Below are 23,726 nucleotides of genomic sequence, written 5' to 3' on the forward strand. Positions count from 1 at the left end.
TAACAATATATAAAATTGATGAAATATTTCTAAGTACACTTACTTCAGCTAGTTCTAATGCCTCCTCGGCAATATCAAATGGCATATGTTCTTTATTCATTTCTCCTATAGCTAAACCAATTTCCAATTTATTTAATATTATTGGGCTTACAATTCCAATTCTTGCCCATTGTATGGCGTACTTAACATTTACGATTTCTTCTTTGATTAATGTTAGCTTATTTTGGAGGCTTACTGCTACCTCATTTGTTATGACATTTTTCTTTTTTATAGCATTTAACAAACTATTAGTAATTTCAGTAATTTTATTTACTTGGGGTTTCAACACATTATTTATAATAATTTGTTTATTATTGTTTATAATCAATTTTCCCAAGTTAGAATTTATAATATTGAGTTCATCATGGTCGGGGCTTCCCGCTATGTACTTCCAAACGGTACCGAGAAAATCTAGGAATCTTCGGGTTTTAGTATTTCGGATGGGTTCAATGAGTTCCAACATCTCAATAGCTTGTTGGGCCTCATGCTGCAGGGTAGGATATAAAGGATTCGATGGTGGTAAATTTTTTCCTATGGTCACCGTTATATTTTCCAAAAGGTTTCTGTATGTTTGGGTGTTAATAATGTGGATGAAGTTGAGGGTGCCATCTTTGATTTTTGAGAGGCCGTTATCTATAGTTATTAAGTGGGATGATGAATAATCGTGGATTTGGATATCCGCATGTGCCATGCAGGCAAGGAGACTGAAAAAAGGGTTTATTTTTGTTTTAATGACCATGAACACTCAATTATTGCTTATATCTAAAATCGTACGCCTATGGCATATAGCTCGACTTGACTTAAATTATTGCTAGAATAGATCGCAAGCCTATGGCATTTTTCTCGATTTGACTTAAATTTAAGAAGATTAATTGTATTGAACTTAAACTTCTCTATATTAAATATTTATCATTATTATTATTAGTAATTATGTTTCTTTGGTCATATAAGACCCGCATAATCAGAGCATTCCTTAAACCTTCCTGTACTATCCTTTTTATTATTATTATAATTTGTATTTTTTATTTTTATTCCTTTAACTGATTAATTTTTAGAAGACAAAAACTTCCTTCTTCTTTTGTTTCTTTGCTTTTTGAAAAGTTTGTTTACTCTTTTTTAATTTTTTATTTATTTATTTTTTTATTTTTTTTATTGGGCCTTAATATGGCTTTTATGCAGCGACTTTCCCGACTGCGTCGTAATTGTATTTCCCTTGTCCTCAAGTACCATTTCCTTCCTGTAACGGGGTGACAATTTATTTCCTATTCGCTTGTTTAATTTTATATAAACAACGTCATTGGCACTGTATGTCCTGAAATCTGTTCTTTTCTTATTGTGGACCTCTAAATCCCTTCCTTGTTTAATTTTCAAGTTTTGTATGTTTTCCTCTTTGTCCAGGTCGACTGGGTGCGGTCCAACTGTCCGTCCAAAAAATAATTCTATAGGCTTTCGTTTAGTAGTGGAATGAATTGAGAAATTGTATTTGTATAGGGATCTATGAAGGAGATCGCGGAAATCGGAGTGAACATTTTCTGCTTTGGTACATTGCAATAACTCCGACAAGGTGGAGTGGAATCGCTCTATCTGTCCGTTCACTGTGCTTTTATATGGTGGGGTTCTGAATATTTCTATTCCAAATCGATTTTGCAGCATGAAGGTTATGGGAGCCGAATTCAGTGATTTTTCATTATCTATCACAATGTTTTCGGGAAATCCAAATATCTCCAACAAATCTCTTAAAGGGGTTTTTATATCTTCGGATGATCTGGACTTTACAATCTTTGCTTGGGCGTATTTTGAGAATTTGTCTATTGCTGTTAACACTATTTTATTGCTGGTATAATACAGGTCTACGTGAACAATATGTCCTGGGTAATTGGGGATTGGAGTGGCTTTTAGAATGGGGTTCACTGGGTGTCGCTCGTTCTTATTTTCAAGGCAAATCCTACACTGCTTCGCAATTTTTTTTATTTTCGCGTTCATCTGGGGAAAATAGCATCTCTCCAAAAGTTGAGCTTTATTTTCTGTTGGGTTGCGATGAGCTCTGTTGTGTTCGCAGATAATTTCTCTTTCCTGTTCAGACTCTGTATCTACTGAAGTGGGTTTGGTAAATGGTTTGGATTCTTCCTAATATACTGTCTTCTGTCTTTATGCAATTTGTAACCGAGGGATTCAAATATCTTTTTAATAAAGCAATAATACTATCTTCCGTGAATCCTCTCTCCACCACAGTGTGCCTATGATAGGTTGGGAAAATTATTTGAAACTGGTATGAGGAGGTTTCACCTATGGAAATGAAAAGTTGGTTCTTGAATGCGTTGATGGGTGCGTCTGTATAGGGTATTAACGTTTGAACTGAGCTGTCGTCGCTATGACGGGTTGCTGTTAGGGAATTTATCTGTTCTTGTTGCGGTGGTCTAGATAGTCCATCCGCAACTACGTTCATTTTGCCAGGTTTGTAATTCAATTCGTAATCATATTCCTCAAGTATAGTTTTCCAGCGTTTCATTTTATTGTTGTTATTTTTGTTGCTTAGAGCATACGTTAAGGGCTGGTGGTCTGTGAAAATTTTGACTTTTACCGAACCGTAAAGATAGTTACGCAGAGATTTCAATGCAATTATTGATGTATTTGTATATTTTAGATTTAATGCACAATTAATATGTGTGTGTTTGAGCGGCCAAATAATAACAGTAGTATTGCTAAAGTGCTGCTTAGTTGATGGAATGTCGCTAATTTCCTAGCGATGATCAGCAGGTTGTCAATATTTCGTTCAACGGACGCGCGAAATTGCCACATCTGCTCAAATTTTCCAAGATTTTCCATTCTCGATTTAACTTTAGCTGTTATGCCAATATTTTTCAGCCAGCTTTTTCCAAATAGGTAATTTTTCCAAAAGCAAAATAAATTACAGAAAAGATTACAGAGTTAAACAGCCTTAAGAATTCAGCTATGTTGGTTTTACACAGAAATACAACAGATGTTTGTGTCTCCGCTTTTCGCAAGCGTGGAGATTCACCACGCGTGATACGCGTGATTCACCACGTCCAAATATCACAATCCACGGATAGGTACCGGCGGGTTTATATGGGACTTAGGCTGTTATGCCAAAGTAAATACAAATCTTTACCGATAACTGTTTTATCGATTAATTTATCGAATTCTAACAAAGTAATATTGCATTGTCATGGGAGTTATACATGTGTGCAAAATTTCAGCTCAATCGGACACCGGGAAGTGTATCAAATTTAACTTGCAAGATTCCATTACAGACAACAAAAGTGAAACTAAATAAAAGCTTATAAAATATAATTCCGCTATTGGAATTGCAGCCAAAAAAGATGCTACATCAATTTCAAACTCGCTGGCTATCCTTAGAGGCAGTAGTATACAGAGTACTAGAACTTTATGAGCCATTAAAAATATTTTTTAACTTCGCTGTTAATGTTGACAAAATAGACAGTGCAAAAATGTTGTGAACAGAGCCTTAGCTATCATATGTACAATACTATTTACTTCCACCAGCTGTCAAAATGTACGCCATCTTTCTTTTTGTTTTTACTTCTACTGGGATATAATAAAAACTTTCTTCCGTTTTTGCACTTGAAGATCTCGCCGCGTTTTTATTTCAACAAAAAACCATTCTTGATAACTTGAATGATATGAATGCAATTTATTTATTATATATTAAGAAAATTGATAAAATTTTCCAGAGTGAGGGGCTTCAAGTACATAATATGTATTCAGAAATAAAAATACTTTATTTAAGCATGTATATTGTATAATTTTGTACAGCCGGAATGTATTACATTAAACAACATAGAAATTATAGATTATAAAAACATTTCAAATATATTGCCTCTAACGAGTATAGGGAATTATAGTTTTTAGAATTTAAGACACATTTTGAAGACATTTCTAAGGTTCCTCCAGAAGTTTTTTGGAAAACTATTTCTACTATCAAAAGAGCTGACTCTACATAGGCTTTTTCTAATTTATGTGCATTCGTTGCAGATCTAATGCGCTTGCCACACTCTTCAGCGAATGTAGGACGAATTTTTTCTAAAATAAATTTAAACAAAACAAAAACTCGAAACCGGCTGGAAACTGATACATTAAAAGGAATATTGATAACCTAAGATTATTTAAAATTGAATAACTTTTCCTGTCATAATATTGAATCGCAAATAAATATGCTAAAAAAAATGAACGCGAAAATGTATAACTAAGAAACCAAAATGATATAGGAGTTTATGCGAGGTTCAATTTGAGCTCAAAGAAAACAAAAGCAAAATATGTAATCGTTAAAATGAGTTAAAACAAGTACCTTTTGTATGTAATACAAAATTTATCTTTTAAGACGTTTTTGTTATTTATAAAATAAAACGAAATGAATTAAAAATGAGTTTATATGTTGTATGTGGCAACAAAAAATAACAATCAAAGACAATTTTCAGAAAAGCGCTTTTAAAGTTAATATTGTTGAATGAAATCCGGCGATCTCATTTTGATTTCCGGCGAATACAATTTTACATCCTCTGGTAATAACCCAACTTCGTCCTAACTCAACTTTGGTTGATGTTGGTTGTTACCATAGATATGACGATTTTTAACGATTTTTTGGGCGGCGTATGACGACTTCGAAAAAAAAATATATGGCAACGCTGCTCGTAGCCCATGCAATTTACTGGCACGAATCTATACATATCTTGTACTTATTGCGAATTGCTATCTACACCTGCCATCCATCGCTCGCTTGTGTTGGTGTGCCGCGTAAAACATTCATGGCTTTGAACAAAGTTGGTGGTGATCATCTCTGCGTGCTGGGTGATTTTAATCTGGGTAATGTTAAATGGTCACAGACTCTATGAAACTCGGCTTTAATAGCATGTGAGGTCATTGGCTCCAGTGAAATATATTTAATAGATAGTTTTTTAAGTATTGATATTAAACAAATTAATCGTTTTTCAAACAGACTAGGTCGTACTTTGGATTTGATATTTTTATCTAATAATCTAAATTTTTCACTTTTTGAATGTATTTCTCCTATTAAAAAATCCGATTTGCATCATGTTCCATTCGCTCTTGATCTTGAGTTTTATAAATTTGCCGAAGCGAGTACTACCAGCTCTAATTTTTCTTTAATTTTAAGAGATGTGATTTTTCGAACTTGAACAATATTTTGCTGGAAATAAATTGGGATAATTTGTTTTGCAGTCTTGATACCACTAAGAGGTTTGAGATATTTAAGTCTACTGTTCTGCAAATTTGTAGAAATGTCATTCCCTTGGCTCCCAAAAAGAAGTACAAGGTGCCCTGGCATAATAGAGCCTTGATGAAACTCCGGAATTTGAAAAATAAATTTTTTCGTAAATTTAAAAGAACTCAAAATCCAACGTTTTTCAACTTGTATAAAGAGTATGATAAGAAATTCGCGTGTCTGGATAAATTCTTACGCAGAAATTATATTTTAAATTTTGAGGAACATCTTAAATCTAACCCAAAATCATTTTGGAACTTTGTCAACTCGAAGAAATCAGTTTCGAATATTCCGTCCTCTCTTTTTCTTGTTGAAGAAGCTGTCGATACTCCGGAGGACGCTGCAAATCTTTTTGCTGAATACTTTATGAACAATTTCACTTCTGACTCTGTCAATCATGATAATATTACTTTTAATATTCAGGCTTCTATTGACTTCGGTAATGTAGTACTGTCTAAGGAAGATGTTCTTAATGGGCTTATTCGGCTTAAGACGTCGACGAGTACCGATATCGATGGGTTCTCTGCAATTTTGTTTAAACAATGTGATTCCCTAGTCTATCCACTGTTGTTAATTTTTAATAATTCGTTATCTACAGGTACTTTTATTGCTGCGTGGAAAGTAGCGTTCATTACACCTATTTTCAAGAGCGGCTATAAAAATGATATTACTAATTATATGCCTATCTCAAAACTTTCCACAATTGCGAAGCTCTTTGAATGTATCATCCAAGATAAATTACGTTTCTGTGTAAAGAATTTTGTGTGTCCAGAGCAGCATGGATTTTTTCCAGGACGTTCAACTGTGTCTAATCTGACTATTTTCTCGGATGACTGACTCGCAGCTTTTCAGGCAGGATATCAGGTTGACGCTGTGTATACTGACTTTTCCAAGGCATTCGATCGGGTCTCCCATGTTATTTTGATAAAAAAGTTAGCCTGTTTTGGCTTTCACTCAGTATTTTTGAGTTGGATTGAATCCTACTTATTTAATCGTCGTTGCATGGTTGTAGTTGATGGTGTTAGGTCTCGTCCATTCGTTGCTTCCTCCGGTGTTCCACAAGGTAGTATCCTGGGTCCACTGTTTTTTGTCATGTTTATTAATGATATTCGCTCTTGCTTCTCTAAAGTAAGATTCTTGCTGTATGCAGATGACCTTAAGATATACTTGCCTATTCATAGCCTTCATTATGCGGTATTGTTGCAAGAAGCTTTGGATAAATTTAGTAACTGGTGTAATAATAATCGGTTATCACTTAACCTAAAAAGTGCTTTCAAATAACTTTTTCGAAGCGTGTCAACTTGATTGATACCGTGTATCAAATATCAAACTCGCCCCTGTTGCGGGTTAGTGAAATTAAGGACTTGGGAGTAATATTTGACTCGAAGTTTTCGTTTTCAAGTCATATTAATGTGTGCATTTCTAAGTCGTATGCCATGCTAGCTTTTGTTAGGCGTCATAGCTTGGATTTCAGTGACCCGTATACGCTAAAGCTTTTATATTCTGCGTTTGTGCGATCCAAACTTGAGTACGCTTGTTTCATCTGGTCTCCGTATTATTCCTGCCATGTTGCAAGAATTGAACGAATCCAAAAGTATTCGTACGCTTTGCATTACGCAGTCTGCGCTTCTCGCTTATTGATTAACTTAAAATCATTGCAGGACAGGAGGACAATTTTATCGCTCTTGGAGAGGATTTTCATTAATATACCGGCTAGAGCTCTTCGTGCTTCTAAGTGTTTTCATATTGGTGTTCTCAGGGCTTTTTACGCGCGGAATGCTCCAATTACTAGAGCCTTAATTGAGTTCAATAGAATTTCTAAATTTTGTGAGATAGATTTTTGTTGTTCGAAAGATGGCTTTCTGAGTATTTTAAATACTTTTTATAAGTAAGGTAATTTATATTATTATTCATTGTTAACTACTTTACACTTTTATAATTAGCCTATAAGATTCTTTTTTAATTGGCTTAAATAAATAAATAAATAAATGGTGGTGGAAATGTCTAACCAAACGTCTGTCCAACACTCTCATTGAAATATATTTGTGCATGCGCGTGCCTGGAATGTACATGAAGATCTAAACGCCACACGCTATGCAAACGCTTCCTACGACTGAGCATACAATCACCAGATGTTCAGGATTGCCTTGCTGGTGATTCTTTGACTTGCGGGCATTTGCGAGCTGTCCCTAAGCTGCGAAACACAACACTTACCTGTTTTATCAACCAGGCTTACATATGTATATCACTTATTATTCCGCTGAAGTGTCAGTACCATAAATGTGGCCTTATGGTTATATTTGTTGGGCCAGTGACATTGAGTGGCCACCAAATTTGTTATCGTTTGTTGTGTATTTGTGTGTTGTGGTGTGCGCTGCTGAATTTGCTATTATTTGTTGTATATGTTCAAGTGTTGTGGTGCACGCTGTTGGATGCCTGAGGGTTTTTACTCGCTGTGCCGATATGAGGATGCTATGACGCAATTCGCGAGCGGCGGTGTGATCGTGCTTTTTCTCCCTTTTTGCTGGTGAATATGCTACCTGCTCCCCTGTTTAAGTGTTCTGGATGAGGACTTGCTACACGCATGTATATATTTCTTCGGGCTCCTTTTCACTTGTTGTTCGGTTGGCTGCTTGTTTGAGAAAGGCCGGAAATCGAAGAACGTAGAGTTAGCTGTGACAGCAAATGCATGGTGTGTTCGCAAATTTTGTGAATTTATCTGTCACGCATGGTTGTACCAGCTTTGAAACATTTTCTTTTTCGATATAACTAAAGGTTGATACACATCTCACGTCACAGGGCGAGTTAATCTAGGTGGCTCTAGGGAAGTCGATGAGCTCGAAAGCGGGGAGATGTTCATTCATGTGAAATTCGAACCCGCGTCCCTGCGTCAAACCCTGCTGTCTTTGGCGTGGAAAACCCCTAGGATCCTGCCCTACATATCCGCCAACTCGTACAAACATTGACCGACACGTCGCACAACCACTTCCCTGGTAAATTTCGAAGACAATTTCGCATGTAAACCCCGCACCGCGTTACTTTGCCGAAAGCTTCTCCGATACACAATTTGCCCTACTGAGTAGGTTATCCGTCTGGATCACGTGTTGTAGACCTTGCGGCCCTTCTCATGCGCCAACTTCAGGCCTCGAGATATCCTGTCCCTTAGCAGTTTGAGTCGGAGATCTTTGGGTACCAGCTCCGTATCTGAAACGGTGACCTGATCGATTTTGCGAAGCAATGCATAGGCTTCTCCATGCTGGACCATGCTGGACCATGCTATGGCCAAAGGCCGCTCTATATGGCTCCATTTGAATAGCCTCGTGAACTGCGCTACGGAGTGCGAAGGCTGCTTTGGATATGTACGTGTCCCATGACCTCTGGCCTTCCTCCTCGATGTATGACCTGATTATGGCTAGGAGTAATCGGTTGGCACTTTCCGAGGAATTTGACTGAGCTTAATGCCGTACCCCATAAGGAAGTCTTGAAATGTCTCAGAAATGAACTGTCGGCCGGATCACCCTTTTGGCCGTAGCACTCCTCATAGGTTTCAACAGTGGAAATTTTGAATAGTGATCGACAACTACAAATATATAACAATTTCCCTCGCGCGAGCGTGGATACGGCCTACAAAAATCAACATATAGCCGCTGAAATACTCTCTCTGTTTCGGTTCGCGCTCCCATCAGTGGACGGCTTACCTGGTTCGACGCCTTGTTGCACTTGCGTATCTCGCACTGTCCTATGAAGCTTCGCACTGCCGCGACCATTCCCGGCCAATAGTACCGGCTTTGCAGACGATGGACGGTGGCCCGCTGTCACTCCGCTGTGCAACCGCCGAATCAGTTCTTTCCGTAGTCCTTCTGGCACTCAGATTTTCCAGAGGCTGTCTTCCACCTCTTCGCCTCTCCTAAATCCTGTCCGCTTAAAGATCACCTTGTCCACGACTTTCACATCCGGTAGTCGCTCAGTGTTCTCCTCCACCGCCTTCACTAGCTGCTGATAGCTCTCCAATTGAAATTCCCTATCATCCAGCTATATATCAGTCTCGAGTCCTGTTCCAACTATCTCGTCCATGTGTACTCTACTTAGCGCATCTGGTACGATGTTCTGCGCTCCTTTCCGATGGGTTATCGTAAAGTCAAAGCCCTGGAGTTTGAGGCTCCACCGTACCAGTCGTCCGGAAAGGTCTTGTTGGCTATTAGGCCAGTTGAGGTTCATGTGATCCGTGATGATCATAAATGGGGTACCGTCGACGTAAGGACGAAACTTCTTCACACTCATTACCGCGGCTAGGCATTCGAGTTCATTTATCATATAATTTCTTTGTGCTGAATTCAGTTTCTGCGATACGTACGAAACTGGTCGCTCGTTCCCCTCATCGCCCAGATGGAAAAGTACGGCTCCGATGGCCGTAGTGGACGCGTCGCACTGAATGAAAAAGTGTTTTGAAAAGTTTGGATTTACCAGGGCTTTTGATGAAGCCAAGACGCTTTTGAGCTGCTCGAATGTAGCAGTGGCTTCCGGTGTCATGCTAAAGTCCTTATTTTTCCTTAAACAGTCCGTAAGAGGTGCTGACACGGTGGCACAGTTTGGGATGAACCTTGTATACAACCCTGTCAGCCCAAGGAATCGCCTTAGTTGTGTCAAGGTCTTGGGAATTGGGAAGTCGAGCATGGCATGTACCTTGCAAGGATCGGTTTTCAATTCGCCCTGTCCTATGATGAATCCCAGATACCGGATTTCCTTCTAACAAAATTTGGATTTCTGCAGATTTATGGTTAACCCTGCTTTTGACAGACATTCGGCCACTTCCGACAAATGCTGCATGTGAGCCGCAAAATCTGGTGAGGAAACGAGCAGGTCGTCAATATATACGAAGGCATTGTCATTCAGTCGTAACGAAATGACGCGATCCATTAGTCGACACAGCCTCTGACTGGCATTGCAAAGCCCGAAGGGCATCACTTTAAAGTGATAGAGGGGCCGACCTGGGACGGTGAAGGCCGTCTTCTCCCGCGACTTCAAGTCAATGCCAGTTATGTAGAATGTATCGTGTAGCCGACTAAGGATTCCCTCCACATGTTGAGCTGGATATGCATCTTTCTTCGTACGCTCATTGAACTTCCGCATGTCGACGTAAAGCCGGTTTTCCAGGTTTTTGTACTAACACAATTGGGGAACTCCACGCGCTATTGCTCTCTTCTATAATGCCGAGGCTAAGCATGCGGTCTATTTCCTCGTATGCACACCTTTGCTTAACGGGTGACATCGGATAATACCGCTGCTTTACGGGCACCGTCTCATCGTAGACTTCGATCCGATATTCCTTCAGATGCGTCTTTCCCAGTCCAAACTTCGCGGATGACGGAAAAAGGTTATTGACATTCTCTAACTCCCGCAACTCCCTGGGCGTTAGCTCGACCATCCCCGAGTGCTCTACACTTATCTCCGAGACCACTGTTGGAAGTAGATCGAATGCTTCCCAACAGTCCATGCCTATATAGAGTACTTGCTTAAGGCTCTGCACCAGATATAGGCTTAGTACCGCCGACTTCCCTCACCAAGTCACGTTTGCATCTATTTTTCCCACTGCTGCCTGTCCTTTTCCATCAGCCGTTTTCAGCTCCTTGTCCAGCAAATATGTTCTCTTTCCGTTGAATCGTCCAATTGCCGTTCCTCCCAAACAGCTTACAGAAGCCCCGCTATCCAACAACCCCGTGATTGGCTGTCCCGCGATCGTGACTTCCGCGTACGGTCGGCGATCCATGTCGTTTCTAATTATGGTAGCTGCTATTTCTCGCTTCATTATTTTATGTTCCCGAGTCTTTCGTCGCAGCTTTTCGATCTTCTTAGCGCGCCTTCGTCTTTTTCCTGTGGCGCAGATGCTTGCGACGGATTTTGATGCACCGAATATCCTTCTCCTCGCTTCCTGATACCGTTTTTCCCTGATTCAATGATGTCCCATCTGGTGTTGGTATTGATGTCGGTTTCGACGTTTCTCGTCTTAGGATGACGCTACTCCCGCCAGAGAAGTGGTTTTCCTGCCCGCATTTTTCACACATCACCAACCTGACACCCTCCTAGTTGCACTTGTAGCATTTCAGATTGTGAAAATGTGAGTCACACCTCTGTTCGTCTGAATTTTGCCCCACCATCAGATCCACCTTCTTCCTAAAGTTCTCGCTCCTTTTGCTCCCACGCTCCTTCTTCGCGAGAGCTTTCAGCAATGGTCCGCGGTCTCCGCTTTCAGGTTCCTCACCATGTGTCAGATCGATCTCTTCAATATTTGTCCTCTTTGTAAACTTCCGCTAGTATTCGTCCAAATGCTTCTCCGCTTGCCTGCACTATGTTTTCAACTCAGTGAGTTTTGTTATCTGGCAACCGAATATGAGATTTTTGATTCTTGATTTCAGGTTCCTACGTATGAGGTTGACCAAGCTCCCCTCCGCCATTGGAGATTTCATGGTAAGTGCCATGCCTCTTACGCACGCATAAAAGTCATCGAACGATTCTCGGTGTTCCTGCTTCCTTTGGTTCATTGATTGCCGAATTTCCTCGTTACAGTCCGCCTTGCGGAAATGATCCAGAAGTGCCTCTCTGAGATGAGTGAATCTATCTTCCTCCTCACCCGTTCGTTCTTCCATATATAGCCAGAAGCATTCCTGCGCGGCTCCGGTCAGCAGTAGGTGGAAGCTCGCGTACAAGTAGCTTGATGATATGCCATGACGTCTTTGCAAAGCCTCTACCCTGAACAGAAATCGCTCAATGGGAAATGACTTTATGCCGCCATCATATTTCAACCCCCAGTCCCTAATTGTCTTAAATTTGTTTTTGTTAATGTCCGAGTAATTACGTTCCTTCTGTGAAGATGGTGTGAACAACTTTCGACCAGTGAATCCTGGTCGATTCGCAGCCGCATGCTCTACCTCTTTTCCCGCATCCTCGCTCTGGACTAGCGCTGAAGAAGCGTCAACATTCTCCAGGGGCTTCTGCGCGGCTGCCTGTGTGCATTCGCGAATCTTCTCTACGTTTGAGATTCGTTCCCCCAAGGATCTGACGTCTTTTCGCACCCCGTTCATGGCTTCGCGTATCGCGTCCGCCGTCGTGCGAGTAACATCCAGCTGATATTGAAAAAAGATTGCTTCGAACTTTTAATTTATTTATTTATATATTTATTTATTAAGTCTGTGGTTTAGAAACCTTAGAGACTAAGATGTGCATATGTTATTAATTATATTAAAAATAGTACATACAAAGTTTTTCTTTAAATTCATTGCGATTTACAAATATATCTAAATTTATTTCTCTACAATATCAAATTAAATTCCGATGGCAGTCTGATAATTGGTTCATTTTGAGCATACCTGGCTTTGCAGAGGTCAATAGCAAATAAATCATGATGTCGCAAGTTTCTAACTGGAACATTGAGTTTAATACAACGCAATAAAAATGGACAACCAATAATCCCATTGAGAACATCACGAATAAAAACTAAGCCAGATATCAATCGCCTACTGGCAAGAGTATGCAGACTGATCAGTCTGCACCGCGGAACATAAGATGGAATAGGCATATTAAACCTAATACTGGATAATGCAAATTTTACAGCAGTTCACCCCCCACCTTATCTACTATATTTGCTTCTGGGGTAGCGACTTCCCCTATAGGGATTACCCTTTGCCTAGTTTGAGAAAACGATGACTGAGGCGCGGGCTTCCCCGAGGACAATCGCTCCTCTTCCTCTTCACTCTCGCGTTCTTCCGTTGACTTCGAAGCACTGTGCTTACTTCCCGTCAACGCACTCTCTCTTTCACTCAACCTTGTCTTCCTTTTCCCTTTTCTAGTCATGGCTGAGACTGGTATTGAATGTTTGTAAAAATTTGTATTTGTAAAATTTAATACGTGTTTTTGCATACACCTTTGTATGCGGAAAACCTTTCCTAACCTCCTATCTTTTCTTCCTAATGGATGAACAATTTGATAAAAAAAACAAAATTATATATAAATATAAAATATATTCGTCATCGTGTGTGTGATGATTTAGGCTGTGGGTGAGCTGCCTCAACTACTTCGTGCCGTCCTGTTTCGTTCCCCCCTGTCTCCCTATTGTGTCCTCTACCAAAAATATTTGAGCCTCATCCTAATGGGCTGGACACGAAATTCTACCGGAGTGGGTCATCGGGAGGCTACCTCATACGAATGTGGGCATATACTCCCTAGGTGGTAGCCGCCTCGTCGATAAGACGCCCATTCTGATCCTTTCAGCGTGTATCTCTGGGAAGCTACCTCATGCGAAAGTTGACGTATAGCCCGTAGGCAGCCGCTGCCTCACCGAAGAGATACTCGCCTTGCCGCAAAATCTACATTATAAAAATCCAATTAATGACCTGATAACGCACAGCCTCATAAGCTGCCAACAGTAATCCCCCTATCTAACGTAAAAAGTCTCCCTGTCCAAATGAATAACGCAACTGTGAACAACGCGCGAATTCTCAATTTTAAATTTTTGTTTTCGTGATTGCCCCTCTCGGGCCGGCCCCACGTTGGGCGCCATTTCTTTTGTTACGATTTTGTTTTGTTCACCTACTACTATGGAGTTACCTGCTACCAGTATAGTTACCTGGGTTATGGCTAAGGGCATCTCCAAAAAGAAGAAGCCATGGCCTTACGATCCGCTGGGTACGCTTGCTTTATCGACTGAGCTCGCCGTATTGGGGTGGGTCTATATAGATCGATGCCGATGACAATTAAACCGCAGGTTGATAACAAAAGGAAAATATCGTACCCTTGCGCTATTATCGAAGGAAAATTCTCATGATGCGCCTCCATCGTCGATGTTTATCTCCATAAAATCGAGATTGGCCCTTCTACCTTCATTTTCCCTCCCTTTCATTGTCGACCGTGGCCAGTGTTGGTCGACCCTAATTCCAAACCTCCGTTCATGTGTCCGTCTGTCTAGCCGAAGTGATCACCAATTTCACACCCAATCACCACACACCACTTAGTTAATATTTAGAACCTCATTTCATTTATTGTGTATCCCTTATTATCTAGTATACAGATTTACTCCTTCATCTTATCGAACGTATATGTATGTATGATTATGCTTACTAATGCATACTAGTCACTCGTTAAATATAGTATCAGGCATACGCATTCATGTAGGTACCAGGCATGCTTAACCAACGAAACGATATCATTTCGTTACGATAATCAACGTTAATAAACGTAACAAAGTCATTTCGTTTCGTTTATTAACGTTAAGAACGTCAAATTACGTTAATAAACGTAACAAAGTCATTTCGTTTCGTTTATTAACGTTGATTATCGTAACGAAATGATATCGTTTCGTTGGTTAAGCATGCCTGGTAGGTACATATGTGCATGCATTATCAGCTAATTATTCACAAAGAGCGAGCTCAAAAAAACTTCAATATGGGACTCTGTGGTCTACGTCAGATGTATATGGGTTTGTCTTAACCTAGTTTAGTTATCAATTTTCATATTCGTTGTATTATGTTCGTATTAAATAAACATGTTTGTATATATGGATGTAATTATGCTCATTAACGCATACTACTACGGCCTAAGCCTGGTATTTCGAATTATTGGTTGTAACGTCAATCGAATGTACATACAAGTGCAAGCAAGCATATCGGATATTAGTTAATTCTTCAAAAAAAAAAAAAAAAAAAAAAAAGAGAATGTCCTTTCGTTAATCTCTATGTGTATGCATCAGGTAGGTCCAACGCACATTATTATTTTAAGTGGCATTAATCCATGCTGAATGAATATGTTCATGTATACAGATATAGGTGTGCCTACTAACGCGTGCTAATCGCTGTACAAACAGGCAGGTTTACTTCATTCAACATACATCGATCGCCTGCATGTGCACATATATATACATATAGGCATGTGCATCCATTGGCAATGAATTATTCAAAAAAGGCAAAAAGAAAAAGAAACGAGATCCTTCTGTTGATCCCCATGTACATCATATGCGCACCTTATGTGTCATCAATGCTGCATATGATTCTCACAACTCATCCTCAACTTGTATCTACTCTTCCCTGACCTTACTCTAGGTATGCATGTCGCTATATCTACTGGGTTGAGAAACCATCATTTGCATAGGAATAAAATTTAATTTTTCTTAGCCACTTGCATGTACATTGATTCGTTGTTATTCTATTTAACCATTGTACTACCTCGCACCCAGTACGTAAAGGAATGGCCAGCTAATGACGGGATGTTATCCCCATCCTCGCAATGAAAATCGAAACTGTTCAGCCCTATTAGCTACTACCCCAGGCGCCCACGAAGCTTATGGGATGTGCGATTTATTCGCACTCTTTAATTTTACTCTAGCCTACGACTCATTCCTACACTACTGCGCGCTTGTAGCCTTGACAACTATTTCTTATTTTTTCCTAGTCCATCACTTAGGTTAATATATTTGTTATTTACAAGGAGCAGAGAATTGCAGGAGCTATGTTCTATTGCGTGATATACGTGTGTGTACACACGCTCTTTTTATCCTATGAACGCATGCTCGTAGCCCATGCAATTCACTGGCACGAATCTATACATATCTTATGCTTATTGCTAATTGCTATCTACACCTGCCATCCATCGCTCGCTTGTGTTGGTGTGCCGCGTAAATGGTGGTGGAAATGTCTAACCAAGCGTCTGTCCTACAATCTTATTGAAATATATTTGTGTATGCGCGTGCCTGGAATGTACATGACGATCTAATGGCTAGCACACCACACGCTATGCAAACGCTTACTGCTATTGAGCATTCAATCACCAGATGTTCAGGATTGGCTTACTGGTGATTCCTTCACTTGCGGGCATTTGAGAGCTGTCCCTAAGCTGCGAAACACAACACTTACCTGTTTTATCAACCAGGCTTACATATGTATATCACTTATTATTCCGCTGAAGTGTCAGTACCATAAATGTGGCCTTATGGGTATATTTGTTGGGCCTGTGACATTTAGTGGCCGCCAAATTTGTTATCGTTTGTTGGGTATTTGTGTGTTGTGGCGTGCGCTGCTGAATTTGCTTTTATTTTTTGTATATGTTCAAGTGTTGTGGTGCACGTTGTTGGATGCCTGAGGGTGTTTACTCGCTGTGCCGATATGTGGATGCTATGACGCTATTCGCGAGCGGCGGTGTGATCGTGCTTTTTCTCCCTTTTTGCTGGTGAATATGCTACCTGCTCCCCTGTTTAAGTGTTCTGGATGAGGACTTGCTACACGCATGCATATATTTCTTCGGACTCCTTTCACTTGTTGCGCGTTTGGCTGCTTGTTTGAAAAAGGCCGGAAATCGAAGAAAGTAGAGTTAGCTGTGACAGCCATTTGCAAGCATGGTGTGTTCGCAAATTTTTGTGAATTTATCTGTCACGCATAGTTTTACCAGCTTTGAAACATTTTCTTTTTCGATTTAACTAAAAGTTGATACAATCTCACGTACCAATATTAATAAATATAGCAATACAATCATTAGAAATTAATCGGCGGCCGCCGTGGTGTGATGGTAGCGTGCTCCACCTACCACACCGGATGCCCTGGGTTCGAACCCCGGGCAAAGCAAAATCTAAAATTTTAGAAATAAGGGTTTTCAATTAGAAGAAAATTTTTCTAAGCGGGGTCGCCCCTCGGTAGTGTTTGGCAAGCGCTCCGGGTGTATTTCTGCCATAAAAAGCTCTCAGTGAAAACTCATCTGCCTTGCAGATGCCGTTCGGAGTCGGCATAAAATCATGTAGGTCCCGTCCGGCCAATTTGTAGGGAAAATCAAGAGGAGCACGACGCAAATTGGAAGAGAAGCTCGGCCTTAGATCTCTTCGGAGGTTATCGCGCCTTACATTTACTTATTTTTTATGTGTATTTTATACAAATAAATAAACAACGTAAGTTTAAACATATATTTATCCGGCTTTTATTTTTTCCACAGGTATTAATGTCATATGAACATAAAACTCTGTTGATGTAAAAGCTTACGCTTTTAATCTAGAAAAATCAGAAATATCTGTTATTTAAATTGATTTCACTGGTAAAGTCATTTCGACAATAAACTCTGTTAATTTAACAGTTTGCCCTGGTAATTTCAAAAGAACAGAAATATCTTTCATATTAACAGTTTTGATTGGTATTCTTAGAACGACAGTAATAATTGTTAATTTAACAAAACTATGGGTGAGGTTAGGTTGAACTGGCCGGTCCATGAGAACCTCACATAGACTGAATAAGTCCGTAGTGTTACCAGAAGTTTGTTTTAACGACCAAACTGAAAACCCCTATCAAAAACCAGGACCTATGTTATAAAATAAATCCGTCCTCTTGGCAAATACTAGAAGCTTCCTAGGACTTAGGCCACTTGCTGCCTCTAGATCTGACAGCTGTATCACTCCTAATAGCTGGAGTCTTAGCCTGGCAAGCGCAGGGCAAGAGCACAGAACGTTCTGGATCGTTTCCTCCTCCAGCCCGCACTTCCTACATCCGCTATCACTGACCAAGCCTAATTTAAAGGCATGTGACGCCAGAAGGCAGTGTCCAGTCAGAATACCCGTCATGAGTCTACAGTCCTCCCTTTTTAATGATAGAAGCAACTTTGTTAGTCTAAGGTTGTAAGACCTAATAAAAGATAACACGATTGTAGCTTGGGCTATTTTCTACTATTTCCGCTTGGAAAACGCTAAAGCAATCCGGCAGCCTGTAGGATCTGTCTATTTCCGGATCAGCACAGTATACCGCAAACCCTACTCCCTCCACTACTTTGGAACCATCTGTGCACACATGTATCGCCTCGTCCTCAATTTGAGCACCCTTGCGCCAACCGTCCACCTCTATTGTGGCCTTAAGATCGCCCTCGAAGCGCAGATAGGGAATCAGGGTGAAATATAAGAAGTACCTTTTTTTGTTTATTTGACTACTAAAACGGGTAATTACGAATCAACGATTTGTGCGCAGTTGATTCAACATCTTGTTGCGATGGATAAAAAAAGAAATTTCGTTTGAATTGACCCGTATTTCGGTTGATTTAACCAGTATTTTTCTTTCAGTGAAGCGCCAAGCAAAACCGACTAGATTTTCCACCCGATTAGGCTATCAATAAAGCAATAAAAAGATAATTAAGAATAAGGGCTTTAATGTAGAAAACTTCGCTAATTATTTCATTAGGCCTCTGTGTGAAGTTGACATTATACTCATTAATTCTTTAAAAATCTTAAGTGAAATTGCACACACCATCAAACACACACATATGTAAAAACTAAGATTTGAATTGTTTTCATGTATTCCAATTAAAATTTGATTAAGGCATAGCACATACTTCGAATAGGAGACCTTGCGAGTTGCCTATATGATTAAAATATATAATACTTAATACTTACATATACTTAACTTGTATACCCCAATGAAAAGTATAAAATAAAAAAGGCTATTACTTTCACTAAAAAAATCTCTATCTAATAAGATTGTGTAGCAGATGTTCTTTTGATACTTGTGCAAAGAACTAATACTTGATTAATTTTGTGATTATACAAAAGATGATACCTGTAGCTAACTCAATATTGCTGGAAATGGAATTATACCACTTTCTAAAATCAGCTCTCATCTATTCAATATTCTACCCTTTAGCTAAGTATAAGAGTCCATCATATAATATTCAAGGCTATTAACTTTCATGAAATATTTTTAACAATTTTTGTAGTATTGTAGTGGAGGGACTGCCGTCGACATGGTTAATAAATTAATAAAATTAGAGCGTCGAATGCGTGAAGAGCACATTGCTTATATCATTCGTGAAACTTGTCGAGGAGCTATTGAGCTCAATAGAAACCATGTAATTCACAGAGATATACGAGGTGATAATATCCTTCTTACTAAAGAAGGCCGAGTAAAACTTTGCGATTTCGGTTTGTCTAGAGAAGTAGATTCAACATTTGGTAAACGAGGAACCTGCATTGGATCACCCTGTTGGATGGCACCCGAGGTTGTAACGTCTATGAATGCAAGTAAGTTTTCCTAGTAAGTTTATTTTTTAAGGATGTTCACGATGCCAGACAATGGCGGAACTAAGTCTGGATATCGAGGATTTTGTTTCGCGGGTATATAATTCTTTGGAGAAAATCTTTATAAAATTCGGGATAAATTTGTTTAAACGAATCGATATATGTAAATATAGACTTTGATCTATCAAAATGCCCAGGACGAACAAAGAATTGATTCAGCCATTTTCCTTAGTAAGTCTATATGTGAACACAATCTCTTGAGTACATTTTGAGATAACGTATTGTAACGAATATTAGCAGCACTAAGGGATATTATCATCTCTAAGCCGATGCTAAGCAGTGACTTGTATGCACATCAATAATTCTCATTATGTCTTCACATATGTACGTACACGCAGCAGAGAAGCAACGCTGAGATGCTCCCAAAAGTATGCAATTATAATTGTGGAATTGTCGCTCACAAATACACTCGCATATGAGAAGCTATACACGTGCATCTGTAGTTATAATTATATAGCAGTAACTAAGTAAATTCTGGAAGAGCCTAGAAGTATGCAAACGAGAAATCACAGAGTATCAAAGGCCGAAACAGTAGAGGCGGACAATCAGTTCGATTTAAGCAAGCTATTGGTTGTGAAGTATCAGTGTTATTGTGAAGTACTTTATCCAATCGTATACTTTACCGTCTTAGAAAATACGTTCCAAACCATACACTGAAAACAGTTTATTATAGTATATTTCATTCAAAATTAGAATATGGAATAAGTTGCTGGGGTGGTGCTCACTCCAATAAAATAAATCAGTTAACTGTACTGCAAAAATGTGCAGTAAGGAAAATTTTTAATTGTCCACGTCGGACTCACTCCTTTGAGTTATTTAGAAGATCAAAAATATTCCCAGTTCGGCATTTGTTCTATTACAAAGTTTTAAAAATTTTTTACATGAGAGGTGGCTATTTGCAAAATCCCACACGAGGAATGTACAGCCTGCGTAGTAACCATAGCACACTTGTTTCTTTACCAGTTTTTCGAACAACATTGTTTAGAAATTCCTACACTGTCTTATCCTGCAAACTTTTTAATTCCCTTCCAGAAAACATACGAGACATTAGATCCAGATCTGTGTTTTTAAAAAAAATAAAAACTTGGCTTCTTGAGTTTGATACCAACCAGATAGAAATTTTGATGCACTACGTTGTATAATATAGTCTTTAATTTTATATATGCATTGTATAGTTTTGAATTTTCTTTTTGCTGTTTTCTTATGAGGAATTCTGTAAACTTACCTTTTGTATTCTTTCTTCAAATTGTTTCATGACTTAATTTAGTCAATTTATTTTTGAAATATCTTATTCTCATTTTAAATAAATTTTTTTTATATATATCTTGTATTCTTTTTTTTGTTCACCCCACTACTACTATTTATACAATGGAATTTGTTAAAACATGATGTGACATACAACACTATTTTTATTATATAAAATAAAGATGTCACTAACTATTCTCTAAGTAATGATATTGTAGACATGTAAAATTAAGCTATCGAATATGTACATACGCTTATGAGAATAATGAAATAAATAATAATCTAATCTAATCTAATCTAATCTAATCTAAAGGCCGTTTTGCTTTATTGAATATTGGAGTTATTTATTCAACAGTTTAGTGATACGAACGTTAGTACAAGGTTGCAAATAAGAGGAATTGCACTAAAATCGTTACTATTGGTGTCAGAAGAGGAATTGTTGAATAAATTCCGAAGACTTCGAATACAACTTGGATATGGCAAAGTGGAGTGAATTGAAGATTCAGCAGCTGAAGAAGGAGTTGGAGAGCCGTGGATTGAATACCAGGGGCATTAAAATCGAACTTCAAGCACGACTACGAGAGGAAATGGGTGCAGAAGGAATTAACGTGGAAGAGTATGTCTTTCCTCTTGATGGCGAGGAGACAACAAAAATTGAAAAGAAAAATGAAACATCGCAGGCAGTTACGAGCACAGACTTGAACATGATGTTGGCTGCAATATCTGCACAAACATCGGCAGTAACATCAATGTCGTCGCAAATGTCATCTCAACTGGAATAACAGAAGACATATATGGCATCCAAGATGGAATCACAGGAGACACGTATTGCAGAAGTGTTGTCTGAAATAACATCGAAGATTGAAGCACAAAAAAACCGTATATCCGAAATGTTGTCGCAATTGTCTTCTCAGCTGGAATCGCAGGAGAACCGTATAACAGCGAATATTGAGGCACAAGAGGCACGAATATCCGAAATGTCGGCGCAAATTTCACCACAGATATCATCGCAGATCTCTGCTCAACTGGAAGAGCAAGAAGGACGTATTTCCTCGAAGTTGGAGGCGCAATATACAAATATTTTACATTTTGAAGAAAAAATCGAGGCCGAGGTGGATGCTTTGAGAGGACGTATCGAGCAGTTGCAACTAAATCGCCCAATAGTTTCAACGAGTAATCCAAAGGTAAAAACACCATCCTTTGACGGTTCTGTTCCTTTCCAGGTCTTTAAGCTACAATTTGAGAAGACCGCAACAGTGAACAACTGGAATGCTGAAGATAAAGTTCCTGCATTGTTCGTAGCTTTAAAAGGACGGCTGCGGAAATCTTACAGACTATCCCAGAGTACGAGCGGAACAACTAAGAAACATTGATGAGCACTCTAGAGAGACGTTACGGAAGCGAGCATAGGAAAAAATCTACCAAATGGAGTTACTGAACCGCTTCCAGAGGCTTGGTGAAACATTGCAAGAATTTGCGTCGGATGTTGAAAGGCTGGCACATTTAACGAATGCGGACGCACGCGTCGAATATACCGAAAGGGTAAACATCCAGAGCTTTATTAATGGAATACGGGATATCGAAACGAAGCAAGCAACATACGCCAACCCAAAACCTACAATCACAGAAACCGTGTCACATGTTCTGATTCAGGAAACAGCATCGCTTCTGTGTAAGCCAGCGTTCTAAGCACGCCGTGTGGAGGTGGAAAGGCCAGACTGGGTAAAGACAATATTGGAGGCGCTGAAAAGTTCGCAAAATCGGAGTGAAAGATTTATCAAACGTTCCAAATGCGGGAAGCCCGGTCACATTGCACGTCGTTGTGATCTTGATCCTAGTGGTTTCAACAGCATGAGTGGTCTTAACTGCAAAGCTGGAGAGGATGAGCAAGAGCGAGTAGGATGTAGAGATCGAGAGCTAGTTCCAGCTATTGAATGTCCTGTGATATCTGTGTCGCAAATTGGTAGAAAATCGAGCAGTCTTACCGTCAGAGGGAATGTGGATGGCAAAGAATGTGGACTGACTGTAGATACGGGCGCATCTCGTTCCTTAATCCGATCTGACTTGGTCAACAGGAGAGTAAAACCGTTACCTGGAGCAAGGTTGCGTACGGTCACTGGCGAGTATAACCAAGTCCAGCGAGAAGTGATATGTGAAGTCTTGATTGGAAAGGTCACGGTTCTACACAAATTCGTTGTGGCGAAGATCGTTGAAAATGTCATATTGGGAGTGGACTTCTTGGTTGACCATGACATCAAGACCGATATGCAGAGAACGGTGATGCGTTATGAGAACCAGGATATACCACTTAATTTCAAGTTGGAGAAAGGGTTCAGTAGTACTCGAGTAATGGCGGAGAAGACTCGATAAAGGCCACGAAAGTCAAAAGAAAAGGTTGATGGATCGAATGGGCTAAATATAGCGAAATTAAATGCACCTGCGAGAAAAAGAACGGCATCGACAAACCCTAATGGACGCACTAAAACGACTGAAAGAATTTTTCAGAAAGAATGCAAGGGTGGTTTCAAGCCAGCGCGCACTACTGTTGTCAAACGTCCAGACGATAATGATGATGCAAAGTCAATCCGTCAAGTGCAAGTATTGCGAAGAAGTTCATTGGCCAAACAACAGAGTGCGAGGGAACGATCAAGAATAATGAGTAGTAAGATGAAACGCAGGTACGATGAGAACAATAATTCGGAAGATTTCTTGGCGGCAGATTTGGTACTGTTATACTACCCTCACTGGCGGAAAAGTGTTCCATCCAAAATTCGGTGCAGTGGGGAAGGCCCGTACAAAGTTGTGAAGAAGATCAGTGATACCATGTACCGCATACAAACCATTGGGAAGTAGAAGAGTGGTACATTTGGAGATGCTAGCGGCATTTAGATCGAGAGATTTGTCTGAACGGGACGATCAGACCTAGGTGGAGGGCAGTGTGCCGAATATTAGCAGCACTAAAGGATACTATCATCTCTAAGCCGATGCTAAGCAGTGACTTGTATGCACATCAATAATTCAATCATTATGTCTACACATATGTACGTACACGCAGCGGAGAAGCAACGCACAAACACATGCAGATATCTTATCTGAGAT

The 23,726-nt window shown here is 39.6% G+C and overlaps 1 protein-coding gene across 4 annotated transcripts in view; it reads left to right on the plus strand.

Annotated features, from left to right (window-relative positions):
* The window catches only part of ninaC (STKc_myosinIII_N_like and MYSc_Myo21 domain-containing protein ninaC), a 2,219,740-nt gene that overhangs the window by 373,982 nt on the left and 1,822,032 nt on the right, over nucleotides 1-23,726 (plus strand). For all 4 annotated transcript variants that reach the window (XM_067766366.1, XM_067766367.1, XM_067766369.1 and 1 more), the window contains exon 3: nucleotides 19,022-19,325. In XM_067766366.1, coding sequence (XP_067622467.1) covers nucleotides 19,022-19,325 — 304 coding nt within the window. The remainder of the gene's footprint in view (nucleotides 1-19,021; nucleotides 19,326-23,726) is intronic.

This window comes from Eurosta solidaginis, chromosome 2 (assembly GCF_040869045.1).
Source record: "Eurosta solidaginis isolate ZX-2024a chromosome 2, ASM4086904v1, whole genome shotgun sequence".
NCBI classification, from domain to species: domain Eukaryota; kingdom Metazoa; phylum Arthropoda; class Insecta; order Diptera; family Tephritidae; genus Eurosta; species Eurosta solidaginis.